We start from the raw sequence: 19,430 nt of genomic DNA on the forward strand, positions 1-19,430 counted from the left end.
ACTAGGATTTTCAGGTTCTTGGAGAGTATAATCTTGAGGATTTTGCCCATGATTGTATACCATGCTGTGTCTCCTAGGCAAGGGCAGAGTGGGATGTTAAAAAACAAACAAAAACCACATGAAGCACACAGAGGAATTAGGATGTAGAAGTTAGCTGGCAAAGGAGGAAGCGGCTGTGTGTGTGTGTGTGTGTGTAGGGGGGGCATGGGTGGAGTCTGTGTTGCCGCATTTTAGGGGTACTGGCATTTCTCACTCCCAGCTGTCCCTGAGGGCACACTAGAAAACCACTCAACAGATGATAGCTAATCTTTTCTTTCTTTTTTTAAAATTTATTTTATTGTGGTGAGAACATGAGATCTACCCTCTTAACAGACTATTCAGTGTCTTAAACTATTCAGTGTATAACACAGGTTGTTAGCTATAGATATAACATTTACTTAATCTTGTTAGAACCAGTAAACTGGTCTTTTGTCCCCAAGGCTGTCATCTCACTTTGCCTGAAACACCTTTTTTGGCAGAGCATTTTCTTACCTGGGCTTTTTATGTTTGTTTTGCCCTCACAGGAGAACCTACAATATCTGGAATGCTCTCGATATAAAAGAATAGTCAGAGAAATTATGTGCCTATAAAGACTGTAAAGGGGTAGATCATTTAGGAGTTACATAAATTTGAAACCATTGTGGCTGTTTGCCTAAACATTTTTTTTTTTTAATATTCTATTTTATTTTATTAGTTTTCGGCGGACACAACATCTTCGTTTGTATGTGGTGCTGAGGATCGAACCCGGGTCGCACGCATGCCAGGCGAGCGCGCTACTTCTTGAGCCACATCCCCAGCCCTGCCTAAACATTCATATAACAAAACTCTGCCTCCTGCTTGTCTTCTCCTTCCCCTTCCTCTTAAGTCTCACTGTTCCTATGTGGCATAAAAAATAAAAAATAAAAATTATGAAACCAAGCCTGGTCATTGGACTGATAAGCAGAACCTGAGCCCTCAAGAACTTGAAGGGCAGGTAGTAAATATAATTTTCTTTTTAAAAAAATCATTTCTTTTTTGTTGTACTAGACTGCAACATCTTGTTTATGGGGCTGTGTTTTCAGAGGCTAGTCCATTCTTAGAAAGGACTTAGTGCTTCTATTGGGTCAATATTTTATATTATGATACTATGTGATGGTTCTGTATGACTTGCTTAAAACATATTGCTTACAGGTGGCACATGCCTGTAATCCCAGCGGCTCAGGAGGCTGAGACAGGAGGATCATAAATTCAAAGCCAGCCTCAGCAACTCAGTGAGACCCTGTCTCTAAATAAAATGCAGGGCAAGAATGTACCAAGGGATGTGGCTTAGTGGTTGAGTGCTCCTGAGTTTAATCCCTGGTGTCCCTCCCCATCAAAAACCCCATATTGCTATAAAACCCTGGGGTTTTTCCCTGTGATGCAGACTTGTTGTGAAATGCTGAGATTTAACAACTATTTTTGTTTCCTTTATTTCCATTTGCTTTCACTTTCAGAGTTGAGTGTAAAAAACATAGCCTGTGAACTGCCTGTGATTTTGCCTCAAGTATTTTAAGAAAAAAAAGATATGAGAGGAACAGAATTATAGATTTAAAGAGCAGGAAGAATAAAACAGAAAGAAGCAAGCAGAATGGATTAGAAAAGCAAACAAAATTGTACGAACTGGGTTGATGAACAGTAAGTAATTTGTACGTTTCAGTGCACAGAAGGACCTGTAGATACGATCACGAGAACATTTGTAAGGAGGAGTCAAATCTTGAAACAAAAGCAGTCTTATAGATAATCTTAGTGCCATTATCATAGCCAGGAAATTCAACTTCATACTTTTCCAGGTTCATATTAAAATGTTACTTGTGTCAACAATGCCTTTGTAACTTTTTTTTAAATCACAAAATATTTGATAGTATTTTTAGTTGCAAGATAGCTAATAAAATACAAGATCAAAGGAGTTTATTTTTCTATTAGGAAAGCAATTGTAAAAAGAGATGCTTCCTTTTTTACAGATAGAATTGAAGCTGTCAAATTTGAGATTTTGATGTTTGTATCAAATTATATTTAGACTGTGTCTTTTTACTTGTGTAATATTTACCTATTTGCTTGTGTAATATTTTACTTGGAGTAAAAAAATGAAATTTTGTTCCTTCACAGCAGATTTTTGGGTTCTTGGTCTAGCTTAAGAAGTAAATTGACATAGAATCACATGATTTCAAACCTGAAAGTTACCCGAGATTGTCGAGAAACCCAGGGCCATTGCTGGGAATGATGAATCATTGGTGTAATTACATTATCCTTTAACTATAATGGTTTGCTTTGTATTAAGTGACCAAAGGGAAAGAAAGCCCTCCTCCTTATTTCTTACAGCTTTTTGGTCCAGTGGGGAAAACAAATGACAAACAGGAATTCTATTTTTTTTTTTTTTAACATAGTAACAATCATTAGCAATGGTAATTATTATGTGCTTATTAAGAGCAAGCCTTTTGGGCTGGGGTTGTAGTTCAGTGGCAGAGCACTTGCCTAGCATGTGTGATGCACTGGGTTCGATGCTCAGCACCATGTAAAAATAAACAAATAAAATAAAGGCATGCTTTCCATTTATAACTACCAAAGATTAGGAAAAAAAAAAATAAAGAGCAAGCTTTTAGTCTAAGGTATTTTTTATTTATTTGTTCCTTAGTAATTACATAGCGGTAGGTTCTGTTGTTAATCAGATTTATAGATGAAGATATTACGTATGTGGAGGTTAAGCAGGTGGCCTTGGGCACTTCGTAGGATTTGGCTCAGGTGGCATGACCCCAGAGACCATCCCTCACACTGCTCTCCTTCAAATGTGAATGTGCTGCTCTGTGTCACCACTGTGAGTTTTGTACTTCGAGATCCCCTGGGCATTCTCTTGCCCCTCTGCTCAGCTGGCATTGTGCCTACACATGGGTGGACCCTGGGGGCTGTGCTTCTTTAGCGTAGTGCCCTAAGCTGCTGGTGATTTCTGAGCATACATTAAACCAGTGAACAGGGAACCTATTATGTACCAGGTACTATTACAGAGGCCAGAGATCTAAATAAATAAGGGTAATGAGAAGTTGTACATTTTGGAGATTGCAGTTTGGTGGAGAGGTAGACCCAATATTCAATATTTACTAGAATGGGGGTAAAAATAGCACTGTGCTCAGAGTTACAGAGGAATGTGGTGCAGGGGAAGTGCACCTCAGGATTTGTCCTCCTTGGAGGGAATTAGGGCAGTCTCTTCCGTGATAGTGAGCTTATAACTGAGTCTGTCTGGCAGGTGACTCAAGGTAACTAATGACAGATGGGTTTGAATTCCACCATTGCCCTTGAACAAATTGGTGACCTTGTGGAGGTGACCTTGAGCAAGTTACTCCACTTTTCTAAGTCTTAATGTCCTTTTCTGTAAATAGGGAAGTTGTTAAAAGAGGCACATACTCAGCATGGGGCTGACCACTAAGTGGCAGATGCTTTTATTACTGTTTCTGTTTTCCATTCGTGTTACTTGAAAATTCACAAAGACACTTACTTATATCTTCTCTTGTTCTGTAGCTAAAGCTATTAAATAGCTGGGAATAATTAACTTGAAAAATGGAAGCCAGGTGCTTGAAGCCAGGTGCGGTGGCACATGCCTGTAATCCTAGCAACTCTGGAGGCTGAAGCAGGAGGATCACAAATTACAGCCTCAGCAATTTAGCAAGGCCCTAAGCAACTTAGTAGACATGGTCTCAAAATAAAAAATAAAAGCTGGGCATGGCTTTTTTGGTACTGGGGGTTGAACCAGGGTCCAGAGGCTGTCAGGAGAGATTGTAAGTTTAAAGCCAGCAAGGCCCTAAGCAACTTAGAGAGACCCTGTCTCAAATAAATAAATAAATAAATAAATAAAATAAAAAAAAAGGGTTGGGGATGTGGCTCAGTGTTAGAGTGTCCCTGGGTTCAATCCCCATTACCATTAAAAAAAAAAAGAAAGAAAGAAAAAGAAAAAAGAAAGGAGAAAAGGAGACTTTGAAGGGACATTTCATGATGGTCTTCAAACAGGCCAAGCGTCCTTAGCATCTTAGACATGAGAAAGGTTCTTTTTTTTTTTAATTGTTTTTTTGGTAGTTGTAGATGGACAGAATGCCTTTGTTTTATTTGTTTATTTTTATGTGGTACTGAGGAATGAACCTAGTGCTTCACATATGCCAGGCAAGCGCTGTGCCACTGAGCTGCAGCCCCAGTCCTGAGAAAGGTTCTTATGGAGTCGTTGGTGTGAGGTCACATTCAGAGTGGGGCTTTCTTGGAAGCAGTTGTAATACATCTGGAATATACTAGAATTTTAAGACATGGTGGAATTACATCATATTTCCTACATTCTCCATGGCAGTGCATCATGAATAGTAGGCTAATGCATACTTTCCGTACCAGTACTGTGTGCTTTTTGCCAAGTGATTTTTTTTCCCCCACATAATTTGCAGTTGTATGTTTTTTTCTTATAGCTAAATGTACAGAGATCCCTGTGCATCTATTAAAAAAGACACTTCTTACTTTTTTTGTTTTGTTTTTATTTTTGTTTTTGGTACCTGGGATTGGACCCAGGGGCCTTACTCATGGAGCCACGTCCCCAACCCTTTTTTATTTTTTATTTTGAGACAGGGCCTGGCTAAGTTGCTTAGGGCCTTGCTAAGTTGCTGAGGCTGACTTCAAACCTGAAGTCCTCCTGCCTTAGCCTCCTGAGCCACTGGGATTACAGAAGCTGCATTACCACCCCTGATTTATTTCTTTTTGATGTTGGAAAAAAAAACCCATAGAATTAGCCAGCTGGACTATTTAGATGAGCAAAATTTTGTTGGCAGTGTCCAAAGCATCACAATCAGCAGCCAGTCCTACATATGCCTTTTCTATCCATCAGGTCTATGGGGTGTTGACCTTGGCCACATCAATTCACAGGGTTTCTTCACAGCCTGTTTGATCTGGTGCCTGTTGGCCTCCACATCCTCAGTGAACAGAAGTATGTTGTTGTCCTCTTCCTTCCTGGCTGGTTCCGGTCAGGGGAGCTTGTCCATGGCAATCTAGGCAAGCCTGTTTCTCCTGTGGACTCCTCTGTGGGCATCTGGACTGCCTATGGAGCCACAGTGTCTTGGGCCCCTGGAAGGTGGGTGACATGAGGATCTTTTTGCAGCTATGGATGTCTTTCAACACTGCCTTCCTGCCCTTCAAAACATTTGCTTTGGTTTAGGCATTGGCAGGGGCAGGAATTTCCGTTGTTGCTTTCAGTTCCATCTTGATGGGGTAAAAAAAAAAAGATTTCTTCTTGCCATTTCTGCACCTTGCTTCCTGTGCTAGTAATTTAAGTTTTTCAGGTCAACTATTATTCATTGCCCTAAACCCATTTGGGAACTGCTTCAAGCCCATCTGGAAGCAAGGAGAAGATAAATGATAAGTAAATAATAGACCTAAAGAGGGTGAAGGCAAGACGGGTAAATAATAGATCTAAAGAGGGTGGAGGCAAGACGGGTAGAGTTGGGAGCTGTGGCTATCAGTGTCTGATATCACCAGACTTCCATTGGGCTGGGCTTCTCTCACTTCTGCTCCATCTGGGTTTGCTCTACAGATCTTCGAATGCCAGTCCTGCTTCAAAAATTAAGTGTTGCTTTTGATCCGAACTGGGGGGCGGAAAATACAACCTGATGTGCCAGCGAAGGCGGGGAAAAATGTCAAAAGCTGCTAGAGGGAGGCAGGCAGGGTTCACTTCCCCAGCCTGTTGCCTTTTCTAGTAAATGGTTTTTCCTGATTCAGCAAAAGAGGAGTAAAGATGACTCTGTTTCTTTTTATGTATGTAGATGTTATTTGTATTTTTTATTTATATTTTAAATAAAAAAGGTAGTATATATTTTTAAAAAGCTGTTAACCATCCAGGGATTCATAAAGTAGTAACAATGAAAGTCCCTCCCCCTCTGTTGGCTTTGTCATGTATCCTCCTGGGATCTTTTTCTGTGCATATGTAGGCAGGTAAGTGTGTCACGTGTCACGTGTATGTACCGACTTTCTCAGTGGAATGGCTCTACCTGTTGTTCAGCAGTTTCTGTTTCTATTCTGTGCATGTGGCCCCCTTCCCATCTCAGCACTAAGATTTACCCCTCTCCTGTGAACTACAGGGTGTTCCATGCCTGGGTCCTACTTGATTTAATCATTTCTTTATAATAGGCACTTGGTTTGCCTCAATGTTGTGTAAAGCCTTACACAGGTGACTTTGCCCCCAGGGCTGGTCTTTCTGCAGGATTCCTTCCTAGGAGCAGGGACACTGGTCAAAGAGTATGCAAGCTCTAGACTTTGGAGTCAGTTACCCTGTGTCCAGATGTGGTGGCCTGTTTCAGATGGGGTCTTCGGTGCCCGTTTCCTGTTCTGCGAGGCAGGTGGAACAACATGTAGCTCAGAGCCCTGAGCCTCAGCAGAGCTATCCATGCGGATGATGATTCTCAAAGATTTTATCGTTTTCGAACTCATGAAGGTAGCAGCTTGCTAACCTTGAATCTGCTTCAGTCCAGATGTGTTTCACGGAGAACTCTTCTTTGCCAATTCTGCTCCTAGAATGAAGCCAGTCTTGGTTTTTATTCCTGCTCTTCAGTGCCTTTGTTTTCCTGCAGTATTTTGTTAATCTTTGGACTTTGCATTGCTGATGAGATCACAAGATTAGCTTTTTTTGAAAAAGACTGCCTTTGGCTGTGTTTCCTTGGTCAGCTGTGTGGCTACTTCCTGCTGAGCCCTTTCCTGGTCAGCCTAACTAGGCTGAGCATTCTTTTCAGGTGTTAGGCAGACCCTGGAAGGAACAGCTTCAGCATGGACAGATGCCTGGAGTTTCCTTGAGGCATGAAATGAATCACAGACCAGGAGGTAGTGAGTGAGCCCTGCTGACCACTCAGTAACCTTGTGACCTCGTAGTACTTTCCTTTCTGTGTTTTGTGATGGCTTATTAGTTAAGGGGCTGAGCAAGTCATTAAGTTTTTTTCAGTTATATTTTACCAAGTGGTTTCAATATTGGGCTCTGGCATGTCTTAAGCCAGGCTGCCCTTTGTCAGATGCATTGCCCATGTCACTCTTCCTCTGTTCCATCTCCCATGTCCTTCCCACCCTCCTCAATGCCACGTCAGACATAGCTAATTGGCTGAGCATGCCTTGCCTCAATGAGCAGGTACGCGCTCGGGATCTTTCCTTGAGAGCTTGTTTGGAGGTTCTAGCAGGGGAACGCAGCTACTCGTATACCCTTGACCGAAGAACGGTCCTCCTCTATCGGGGAAGGTCGTCCTCTTCGACCGAGCGCGCAGCTTCTGGAGGGACGCACATGGAGCGGTGAGGGAGGAAGGGGACACCCGCCTAGCCAGCCAGATCAGCCGAATCAACCCTGGCGATCAATGGGGTGACAGATGTCGCAGCCAGATTGCCCTCACATCCTCGGGATCTTTCCTAACACGCTAAACAGCCAATACTATCAGACTGGAGTTGGTACAACGAAGGACCCAGGAAGACCCTGTCAGAATCCACATTCTGGGAGAGGATTCAGGGAGTACGGAGATGAGGGGCACTCAGATTTGTGGGCTTTTTGAATTGCTAATATTTAAAAAAGAAGATTGGGGATCTTGTACAAGATAGCTAATTTTTTGATTTTTACATAAATGATAAAACACCTGCCTATCTTTATCAGATATGTGCCCTGTTATTTTATAAAATAATATTTTGGTACCCCTCCCCAACAGGAAAAATATAGTCTCAGAATAAAGTTGAGTCCTTTAAATTGAGAGATTTAAGCTTTATGAGAAGTTTACCACATTGTTTTTCTTTTCCCCATTTGGCTGTGGGCCCTTAAAGTCTTGGTCATGGGTCTAGGAACACTTGTGGTAAGATTCAGATTGCTGGAGGTTTTTCCTTTATATTATGGGGTCTACAAGGCATGGGAGAATGTGGCCTTGGAGAATGGCTATAATCAAGCAGGGAACCCTGGAAACTGTGACCATTTTTCTCCTTAGATTTTCATGAATAAAGAAATTAGAAAAGCACTCCCAGGCCCGTGGTGACCATCTCCTGTGACTGTTAAGATTAGGATCCTTCAGGTTCTACATGACCCAAGGCCTTGTTTAGCTGGCTCTGCAAGCTTGTTCTGTTTTGTCTTTCCCAAAGTAATATGAGCTGTTAAAGCTTTGTTTTCAGGATCTGCTTTTTACTATGAAACAAAATTAGAGAAATTTTTGAAAAATGTTATGTTTTTTTTTTTTTTTAAACTGAAATTGTATTATTAAAAATAAATGCCAAGTGGTCAGGGTGCAGATATTTATCTCCAAGGCCTGTGGGAGAGGTTGTACCATTTAATTAATGGAACAAATCAGAGTCTAGAAGAGAAATGTATAGTGTTTGAATAGCCAGCAGCATAGGAGGCTCAGAGAAGGGAACAGTTTAGGTGGCATTAGGAGAGAGGATGGTCAGGTGTTGGTGACCAATCAGATTTGGAAAGGATGGAAAAGAAAAGAGTTGATGACAGCTTTCAGGATTCTTTCTTGAATCACTGTGTAAACTTTTTAAAACCTGTGATTTTTAGGGCCAGGTGTGGTAGCACATGCCTGTAGTCCCAGTGGCTTGGGAGACTGAGGCAAGAGGATGGTGAGTTCAAAGCTAGCCTCATCAATTTAGTGAGACCCTAAGCAACTCAGTGAGACCCTGTCTCTAAATGAAATATAAAAAAGGGCTGGGGATATAGCTCAGGGGTTAAGACCCCTGGCTTGAATCCCTGGTACCAAAAAGAAAAAAAAAAGTGATTTTAGGTTGTGATAACATGCATCTGTATTTACTTTTGGTGTGGGTTGTGTTTGCAGTGTTTCATATAATTAGGAAAAAGGTCTTTATGTGCCATTCCACTCTTTCCTACAGCTCAGGGACATCCCAGGAGAGGTGAGCACGTGAGACTATAAGAGCCATCTGGGTGTAAATTGTGGGGTCCCTTGGTTCCCCTATCTTTCTGTGTCCTGATTGAAAACCAGAATGCCTTGAACTGCTGTGTAACCTGGCCAGCTTCAGGTGTCTGGAGCCCAGGATCTGGCACCGATAAAGAAATTGAGGTTTTACCCAAGGCACTGAAACTGGCTCTGAGCGAAATTCCTTACATCCTCCTATAAACTCTACACCCTGACCCTGTTGCGGAGGACATCTTCTCTCACTGTAGAACAGCCCTCTGACCATTGCAGTGACACTTCAGCCTTTCTGTAAGTAAGTTCACCTAAAAAATGCTTTACCCTGATTACCTTGGCGAGAGGCACTGCTCTCTGTAATCCCATTGGGCCTTATCTCAGGGGGGTTTGGGCGCTCCCTTGAGGGAACTCCCCTGTAGCCACTTTTGGGGCCACTTTTGCTAGCTATGGGTTTGACAGGACAAAACACGGGCACAAGAGAAGGAAAGGGTGGAGAAGCCAGGGCCTAGCTGATACAAAGCTGCCGAGAGGAGAGTGAATGTGGGTACTTGCCAGCCCCCGGCTCTCAGATGAGAATTCCCTAGGCACAGCGGAGCGAAGGGTTGGAAGAGGAGATGGAAGAGGAAGGATTCAGGTGGTGATGGGAGAACCCGAGGGTTGGGTCATCTCTGGAGAAACTTCAGCTTGGCCAGACACTGTGACTCCAAAGAAGGGGGGTGTTCTGTACACTAGGCCCAGTTATAAAAGGGACAGGCTCAGGGTTTCAGGTAGCACTTTTTGAAAAAACAGCTTAATTTGAGCTGTCATCCACATACCAATACAATCCACTCAGTCATTCAGGGTACAGTTCTGTGGTTTTGGGTATATTCAGAGATATGTGCAACTATCACCAGTCCATTTTAGAATATTTTCGGTATCTCAAAAAGAAACAACTCTGTACTTCTTAGATATCACTCCCCTGTCCCCCTAGGTTCCTATCTCCTCCCCAGCCCTAAGTAACCCGTGTTCCACATTCTGTTTGTATATAACTCTATTCTGGACTTCATGTGAATGGAGACTGATGTGTGGATTTCTGTGACTGGCTTCTGTCACTTAGTGTAATGTTTTCAAGATCCATCCAAGTGGTAGCATGTATCAGAATGACATTCCTTTTTATTACTCAGTAATCCATTGTATGCATAGACTGCATTTTGTTTATCTGTCAGTTGAGGTAGTTTGGGTTGTTCCTACTTTTTGACTGTGATGAATTATGCTGGCATGAACGTTCACAAAAATAAGTTTTTTTGTGGGAGCTTGTTTTTATTTCTCTTGGATATATACCTATGTGTAGAATCATTGAAGTCAAGTGGTAACCCTGGGTGTACCAGGGTTGAGAAATGGCTGGACTCATTTCCAAAGAGGCTATACCATTTTTTATTTCCACTGAGGGTTCCAATTTCTCTATGTCCTTGCTAACATTTGTTATTAGCTGACTTTTTTTTTTTTTAAGAGAGAGAGAGAGAGAGAGAGAGAGAGAGAGTGTGCGAGAGAGAATTTTAAAAAATATTTATTTTTTTTTTAGTTTTCGGCGGATACAACATCTTTGTTTGTATGTGGTGCTGAGGATTGAACCCGGGCCGCACGCATGCCAGGCGAGTGCGCTACGGCTTGAGCCACATCCCCAGCATAATTAGGTGACTTTTTGCTTCTAACTAGCCTAGTAGGAATGAAGTGGCATCTTATTGGGTTTTTATTTGCATATCTCTTATGATTAATAGGGTCAAGCACTTTTTTTGTATGTAAGTAAGTTCACCTAAAGTAAGTAAGTAAGCCCCCTGGGGATTGAACCCAGGGGGCACCACTGAACCACATCCTCAGCCCTTTTTGTATTTTATTTAGAGACAGGGTCTCACTGAGTTGCTTAGGGCCTCACTAAGTTGCTAAGGCTGGCTTTGAACTCATGGTCCTCCTGCCTCAGCCTCCCGAGGCGCTGGGATTACAGGTGTGCACCACCACGCCTGGCCAATCATTTTTATTTTATTTTTTTATTTTGAGACAGGGGCGCAAAACCTCAAAAGCTCATCTGTGGACTGGCTTCCCTGGAGTCCAGCACTCACTCCCCCTTGATGCCATCATCAGTGTCTAGGGAGGGTCACACAAGGAGGGTTCCTATATAGCTGTGCCTGGAACTGGATCCTGGCCTTGAAGCTTCCCCACAGGAGATCTGTGAGGACCCAACCTTATTGCAGACCTGCACAATGCAGTGCAAAGGGCATAGGTGGTGTCCAGAGCTGAGGTGAGAGAAACTGGCCTGAAATGAACTTTGAATTTAAAGTAACCTCACCCATGGGAAATCCTTATGACACAAATGTGGGAAATCTGTGAATTTTCGAAATTTAAATAGAAAAATAGCCGAACATTGTAGTAGGAGGTGAAGTACAGAAAGAATGAAATTAACCAAGCTACTCTTCTTTTCTTTTGAGGGCTGTGGGGTGAGGGGTGCGGGGAGGTTATAAAAGTAATCGAGCACAGTAGGTTTCACTTTCTTTTTAAAAATGTTTTCCTGACTTTAGAAGTAACAAATGCATTATCTTTTAAAAATGTAGAAAGTAAAAAAAAAAGTCATAATTCCACCATTCAGAAATGATCACTATTAACTTTGTCATGTATAAGCTCCTGTTCTTAAATAAGTAAATAAAATGAATACAGATTTGAAAAAAGTCACTTAATAATACTCTTGAATCATTTTAATCATTTACTGTTCTTCTATAACATAACTTACAATAGCTGTAAGGTAGTCTGTTATATAGCTGTACCATAATTCATTTTTAAAAAATTTATTTATGGATACTTTATATATATATATATATATATATATATATATATATATATATATATATATATATATTTTAGTTGTAGGTGGACACAATATCTTTATTTATTTATTTTTATGTGGTGTTGAGGATCAAACCCAGTGCCTCACACATGGTAGAGGCTGGCGCTCTACCACTGAGCTACAGCCCCAGCCCTCCATTTACTTTCATTTAAAAAAATACACTACATTGTGTAGCCGGGCATGATGGTGCACACTTGTAATCTCATCGGCTCAGGAGGTGATCATGAGTTCAAAGTCAGCCTTAGCAACTTAGCAAGGCTCTGAGCAACTCAGTGAGACCCTTTCTCAAAATAAAATATAAAAAAAGGGTTGGTGATGTTGCTCAGTGGTTAAGCACCCCTGGGTTCAATCTCCAGTATAAACAAAACAAAATAAAACCACATTTTGAACATTCTTGTATGTAGATATTTTGTGCATGTTGCACTGATTTTTTTTTTTTTTTGGTTCTCAGAGGTCAAAATATTGAGTTAAATAATATAAATAATTTTGAAATGCTTTTGAAACATATGGCTGAATTATCTTTCAGAAGTGTTGAAACAGCTCACATTCCTATCAAGAGCATTTAGTTCCCATTTCTCACAGTCCTTGCCAACAGTGGATATTATGATTAAAGAAATCTCTAATTTTAAAGACAAAATTACAGTGTCTTGTGTTTATCTGAACTTCTATTAATAGGAAGGTCAAATGTTTAAACAGATTATTAACCCTTTTTTCAAAAACTTTAATTGTGGTAAGAAATGTATAACCAAATTTACCATTCTATACATATTTAAGTATAGGGTTCAGCAGTGTCAAGCATTCACATTTCTGTGCAGCAGACCTCTAGATCTTTCTCTGGATAAAACTAAAACTGAGCCAGTAAACAGGAATTTCCATTTCTCCCTCATCTCCAGTCCCTATTTGCTCTCTGTTTATATGAATTTGACTATCTAAAATCCTCCTAAGTGGAATCATAAAGGATAAATCTTTTGGTGATTGGATTCTTTCATTTAGCATAATATCTGTAAGGTATATCTGTGTCATAGCACATGTCAGAATTTCTTTTTAGGGCTGAATTTTCCATTGTGTGTAAATGCCACATGGACGCTTGGGTTACTTCCACCTCTTGGCCATTATTCTGCTATAAACATGAGTGTACACATCTCTTTGAGATCTTGCTTTCAGTTTTGTTAGGTATGGATTTAGGAGTGGGGTAGCCAGAATGTGTTGTAATTCTACTTTCAATATTTTTAGTAACTGCAGTACTGTTTTCCACAGCAGCTGTACCATTTCACATTCCTACCAGCACAGGGGTTCTGATGTTTCCATATCCTCATCAACACTCATTAATTTCTTTCTTTCTCTCTTTTTAAAAATAGTAGCTATCCTAATGGATGTGAGGTGAACTTTCATTTAATTTTCTCTCTCTCTCTTTTTTTTTTTTTGGTACCCGATATTGAACCCAAGGGTACTTAACCACTGAGCCACATCACTAGCCCTCTTAATATTTTATTTTGAGAGAGGGTCTTGCAAAATTGCTTAGGGCCTCGCTAAATTGCTGAGGCTGATCTTCATGTTCCTCCTGCCTCAGCCTCCCCAGTCAGAGGGATTACAGGTGTGCACCACTATGCCCTGCTCATTTAGTTCTGATTACATTCCCCTCATGTCTGGTGATGTTGAGTATGTTGGCATATGCTTGTTGGCCATTTGTGTATCATCTTTGTAGAAATGGCTATTCCTTAAGTGGGTTTTTCTGCTTTCTTTTTGAGTTTCATCTTGTTATTTATTTATTTATTTTTTTATTGGTTGTTCAAAACATTACAAAGCTCTTGACATATCATATTTCATACATTAGATTCAAGTGGGTTATGAACTCCCATTTTTACCCCAAATACAGATTGCAGAATCACATCGGTTACACATCCACATTTTTACATAATGCCATATTAGTAACTGTTGTATTCTGCTACCTTTCCTATCCTCTACTATCCCCCTCCCCTCCCCTCCCATCTTCTCTCTCTACCCCATCTACTGTAATTCATTTCTCTCCTTGTTTTTTTTTCCCATTCCCCTCACAACCTCTTATACGTAATTTTGTATAACCCTGAGGGTCTCTTTCCATTTCCATGCAATTTCCCTTTTCTCTCCCTTTCCCTCCCACCTCATGTCTCTGTTTAATGTTAATCTTTTCCTCCTGCTCTTCCTCCCTGCTCTGTTCTTAGTTGCTCTCATTATATCAAAGAAGACATTTGGCATTTGGAGTTTCACCTTGTTAAAAGACAAAATTATAACAGATTTAGTTTAACAATCATGAATGGGGAGCATCTCATGTAAAGATTTAGATAAAGCCCTCTGATGAGCCGTGCAGAGGAGGTTGGCTTTACAAGCAGCAGAGAGCTGAAGAAAACAGAAACAAGGAACAAAGTGGATTGTTTCAAAGTTACTTTCCCAATAGGGTTAAAACTGAGTGGACTGCTGCATCATGCCGGCTCAGGTAGACAGCCCCTCTGATTGATGGCTGTGAATCTCCTGTTTTTGAACACTAACCTGTTTAAAAGTTCATTTGGACCCTGTGGCACTTAGCAGGAGTGACTCCATTCTGGTTTGATTGGTTTGTTGGGCACAGTGCAGGAGCTCAGTCCAAATCAACAGCCTCCTATAACTTGTATTTAGCCATCTTTTGTTGTTTCTTCTTTTTTGTGGGTTGATAACTTTTGCTCACTTCTTTTTTTTTGTCGGGGTGGGGAGGGTACCAGGGATTGAACTCAGGGGCACTCAACCAGTGAGTCACATCCCCAACCCTATTTTGTATTTTATTTAGAGACAGGGTCTCACTGAGTTGCTTAGCACCTCACTGTTGCTGAGGCTGGCTTTGAACTCACAATCCTTTTGCCTCATCCTTCCAAACTGCTGGGATTACAGGCATGTGCCACTCACTGCACCTGGCCTTTACCTACATTTTACAAAAATATTTAGGTATGGATTTGTATCTGACAAAGATTAATAATTAAAAAATATTAATCTTTGTCATATACTACATTATTTTTATTATTTGTTTCTATTTTGAAACATGCACTGATTTAAATTTTTATGTGCTTATATCTTTCACTATTTCCTCAAAAATTTTCATATTGATTTTCTGTTTATGTAAGGTGGGGAGTTGTTTACTAAACATAGTACTAGGACCTGATTCCTCTGTGTGTCCCAGGGGCCTCTGTGGGGCCCTTAGTGCCTTGGGCCATCTCCCAACGGAGGAAGATGGGCATAATACCAACTTCCCAGCATGGCCAGACTTCCCCTGCTGGGCAGTGAACTAACTAGTAAGGCCCAGGTATGGACAGAGCACATACCAATGTACTCTGGAGGAACCTCCGAATAGGAACTGGGTACAGGGGTGAAGAGGTTTTCTTTTTGAAGGGTAGGTGATAAGCTTCTGAGGACTCCAAATTAACACAGCTTTTGGAAGCCCCTGGAAGTAGCCACCTTTCTCACCCCATTTTCTTAGGTCCTTCTGAAAGTGGTCTATACTGTTCAGCCAACTCCTCACTCAGGTCCTCTCCCCAGTGCTCTCTGAGGTTCCTGTCTCACCCCATCTATCTCCTGTATACCACGACTCTGTCTGTAATTTTCTTGTAAAATAGCTGTTAGTCAGCTGTCATTGTGACAAAATACCTGAGATAGATAAGTAACATGAAAGAAAGGTTTTTTTGTTGTTGTTGTTTTGCTCACTTTTCCAGAGGTTTTAGTAATGGTCAGTTGGTTCTATGGCTTTTGGGCCTGTGGCAAGGAGCACATCATGGGGGAAATGTGTCGGAGAGGAAAACACTCATTTTATGGTGGCTAGGAAGAGAAAGAAAAAGAGGAGGGGCCAGGATCCCGGTATCCCCTCCAAGGGCATCTTCACAGTGACCCAACTTCCTTGCATTAGGCCTCACCTTCTATAGGGTCCACCATCTCCTACTTCCACCACAGGCTGGAGACCAAACCTTCAACACATGGATCTTTGGGGGACATTTAAGATCCAAACTATAGTAATAGCTTTCTGTGGAGGCAGAATTGTCTTGGGAAAGGAACAGGGTAGGTGACGGATGCTTTTCCTTGGGCAGAGTTGTCCCATGGTGGAGTCTCTTCAACATTAAAAAGGTAATGTGCTGTCATGATGGCTATAAGACCAGGGTGAAAGTGCATTGGAGGAGGCAATGTCAAAGCAAGATGGTGAGACATGGAGAGAAAGACCAGAAAGATACACATATTTGTTCTCTCTCTGTTCTGAGGCTCAGGCCCCCAGCTCTTGGAACCTGGCCTATATCCATAAGGTATACAGGGTCAAGGACTTTGTTTAAGGATTGACTATTCCTAACCGCAAAGAAAAGAAAGACACAAAAATTGTTTCCTTAATAAATATACTTGTCTCCCCTCCTCTTACAAAGGCCCTCTCCACCATGAGGCAGGGTATGAATCCACCTCTACCTTCTGTGTTGGGTGAGGAAAGCTCATGCCCTATGGGGAGAATGAAGTGTGTTCATATCACACCTTCACAAGGGCAGCCTCAGGCACTGGAGGGACCAGAATTGGTATGCAGATGGGCTTAAGTAGAAACTAGACTTGAACTTGCTCACTCACTTGAAGACCTTAGGCAGCTGAATCTCTCTGACCTTCCATTTTCTTATCTGTGGAGTGAGGATACTCACCCTCACCCCCTAACAGGATGGTGGTGAAGTTCAGTTACATAAAAAGCATAGATCTTCTCTGTTGGGGAAATTCAGTCAAATGGGAAGACAGAATATACAGATCTCATGCCACCACCAAGGTTAATGTAAGCGGGGAACTGCACAACGTGGTTGTGTAATGGGGGCAGAGAGCTGGGGCAGGAGAGGGGAAGTGGTTTTTTGCAGAATCACGGAAGAGTGGAGTTAGTGGGGTGACTGGAGGGTGGAGGTCTGTGGGCAGAGGATCCACCTGGGCAGACGGACGTCTATGTGCAGCATGTGGTTTATAGAAGCACAGATCCTGAGAATATGGGAAGTCCAGCTTCCCTCTCACATAGGACTCCATGGGTAACCCAAATGCCTGACGTGCTCTTCTTTCTTACCCTCTGCCGCTTTGCTCTGGCCAGTCCCTCAGCCTAGAACAACTTTCTTCTTTTGTTTCCTTGGCTAAATCACACTGTCTGCTAGGTCTTGAATTAAGTGTTGCTTTCCTCAGTAAAGCCTCTTTCTCCTGAGTCCTTCCAGTCTTTAAAAGTTTGCTTTAATTGTGGTAAAATACATACATATAAGATACACCATCACAACCATTTGGGAGTGTACAGTGTTGTGCACCCAATCTCCAAAACTCTTCATCTTGTGAAACAAGCTGTGTACCAACTGAACAACTTCCTGTTCTCCCTCTCCCCCGCCCTTGGCAACCACCACTTTATTTCCGTCTCTGACTACTCTGGGGGCTTCGTCAGTGTTCGTCTTTTTGTGACTGTCTTGTTTCACTTGGCCTAATAGCCTCTGGATTCATCCTTGTTGTATGTTCTTCTGTTCTTGTTACAGGGTGCTCTGTCCAGTCCTTTCACATCCTTCCTACCTTACAGTTGTGTAGATATTGAACCTCTGGGCCTGCTCTGCTCTCCTCTGAACCTCCCACCTCTAGTTCAGCATGGCCAGACTTTCCCCTGCTGGGCAGTGAACTAGTAAGGCCCAGGTATGGACAGAGCACATACCAATGTACTCTGGAGGAACCTCTGAACAGGAACTCTGGGGACAGGGGTGAAGAGGTTTTCTTTTTGAAGGGTAGGTGATAAGCTTCTGAGGATTCCAAATTAACACAGCTTTTGGAAGCCCCTGGAAGTAGCCACCTTTCTCACCCCATGCACAGGACGCATGGTATCAGCTCCATTGTACTTACTTATGAACCAATGCATGAGTTCCTCGCCCTGGTGACAGCCCCAGCTGGTCTTTCCAGTCTACTCCCCAGAAATCCCCTTTATAATACTTTCCTATATTATTACAAATGTGGTACTTAAAACTAGAAATTTATTTTGTCATAATCATGGAATCCAGAGGTCCAAAAATCAGTGTGTCAGTAGGACCATGCTCCCTCTGGAAGCCATGGGGGCAGATCCTTCCATGCCTCATATTTCCAAAGACCTTCTTGCCAAATAAGATCACTTTCACAGGTCTCAGGAGTGGGACTTGGACATATCTTTGTGGCAGCCACAATTCAACTCTACCCTCCCAGAACCCTGTCTCTCGGCTGATCTGGCTCGGTCACCATCTCTTGACCAAACATCATGTTTTTTGTTATCATCTATGTGAGTCATTGTCACACCTCTGTCTCCCTGGCAGCCCCCCCCCCCTTTTTTCTTTGAACATTGAGATTCCACAGGTGCCCCCTGCCTTTTCTCTGGATTCTACTGACTTCTCTAGGAGAGAGGAACTTCTTTTTCCCTGGAAACCTACCTGCCTGCCTGCAGCTCACGGAGTGGTACACTGTTCCTCTGTGGCAGAACTTTCCACGCAGGTTGGGTTATCTTGTCAGTGACTCCACGTGGGCCTGGAGGCTGGAGCTTGTGTTCTGCCTCTTCCCTACCCACAGTACCAAGACGTTAGTAGAAACTCTGGAAAGATTTGTGAATGACAATTCTTAGAAAATGGGTTTAGTCTTATCAACATAAAGGAAATAGCAATCCTGCAGTCATAGCTCTGTTGTAAGAACACGTACATATGTGTGGATAGAGGGAGGGAATTAAATTTTTTAAAGTAGGGATCAGGGGTTAACTCCAATGAGCTTATGTAATAAACGGAGTTTAAATATCAATAGAACAACCCCAGGGACATACGGGGTCCAGAATCAAATGACAGGCTGGCTGTGTTGACTGGCAGGTCCTAGTCAAGGTCCTCTCACCCCTCTTTGGGCCCCACCACATCTCATCTGACATTTGGGGTAGATTAAGTGTCACAAAAATGACCTGGTCTTTGGTTTGAGTTTCCAATAAAAATACTGGGGCTTTTCCACAGGGTGGATCTCTCTGCGTATCATTTCCTATTCCTTCCTGTCTGTCTCATTGCTGCCTACTGGCACCCCTTCCCCAAATTTCATGACCCCCCACTCCCCAATATCTCTAGCCTCCCTCAGTTCTCTAAGGCTCTGACTCCAGCCTGATTGGCCTTGCAGTTTGAGGATCTGTCATTATCTGACTGCCTTGGTCTGGCCACAGTCCACACTCCCATGCCCAGTGTGGACTGATGTTCATCAGATCAGTAGCAGGTGAGAGCGAGGGAGGAGCAGAGATTCCCCTGTGAGGGTCTGAGGGAGGCCACAAGAGGCATGTCTACTCCTGTGTGGAGGTTCTGTATCACTAATGTTGACATTTTATTTTTCAGATTGATCGTGTCCTGTGAAGATGTTTCCAGAACAACAGAAAGAGGTATGTTATCATAAATCTGAATATAAATCACCTGTGTGATTTGACGCACTGTAGATTAGTGCTTCATTCATTAACAATAAACCTGTGGCTTCTCAGAAGAGGGCCGATGACCCACCCTCCTGTACGCTCCCCACTCCCACCATAGGAGCATCTGTGACCTTCATATTTTGGTTCCAGTGACAAAGCTGCAGAGGATTTCTGCCGCCCA

General features: G+C 42.2%; 1 protein-coding gene across 4 annotated transcripts in view; it reads left to right on the forward strand.

Moving 5' to 3' along the window:
- Nucleotides 1-19,430, forward strand: part of Snx10 (sorting nexin 10) — a 158,323-nt gene that overhangs the window by 18,124 nt on the left and 120,769 nt on the right. For all 4 annotated transcript variants that reach the window (XM_071613858.1, XM_071613861.1, XM_027932646.2 and 1 more), the window contains exon 2: nucleotides 19,179-19,222. In XM_071613858.1, the coding sequence (XP_071469959.1) occupies nucleotides 19,199-19,222 (24 nt within the window). In that variant the 5' untranslated portion in view covers nucleotides 19,179-19,198. The remainder of the gene's footprint in view (nucleotides 1-19,178; nucleotides 19,223-19,430) is intronic.

This window comes from Marmota flaviventris, chromosome 1 (genome assembly GCF_047511675.1).
Source record: "Marmota flaviventris isolate mMarFla1 chromosome 1, mMarFla1.hap1, whole genome shotgun sequence".
In the NCBI taxonomy this organism is placed as follows: domain Eukaryota; kingdom Metazoa; phylum Chordata; class Mammalia; order Rodentia; family Sciuridae; genus Marmota; species Marmota flaviventris.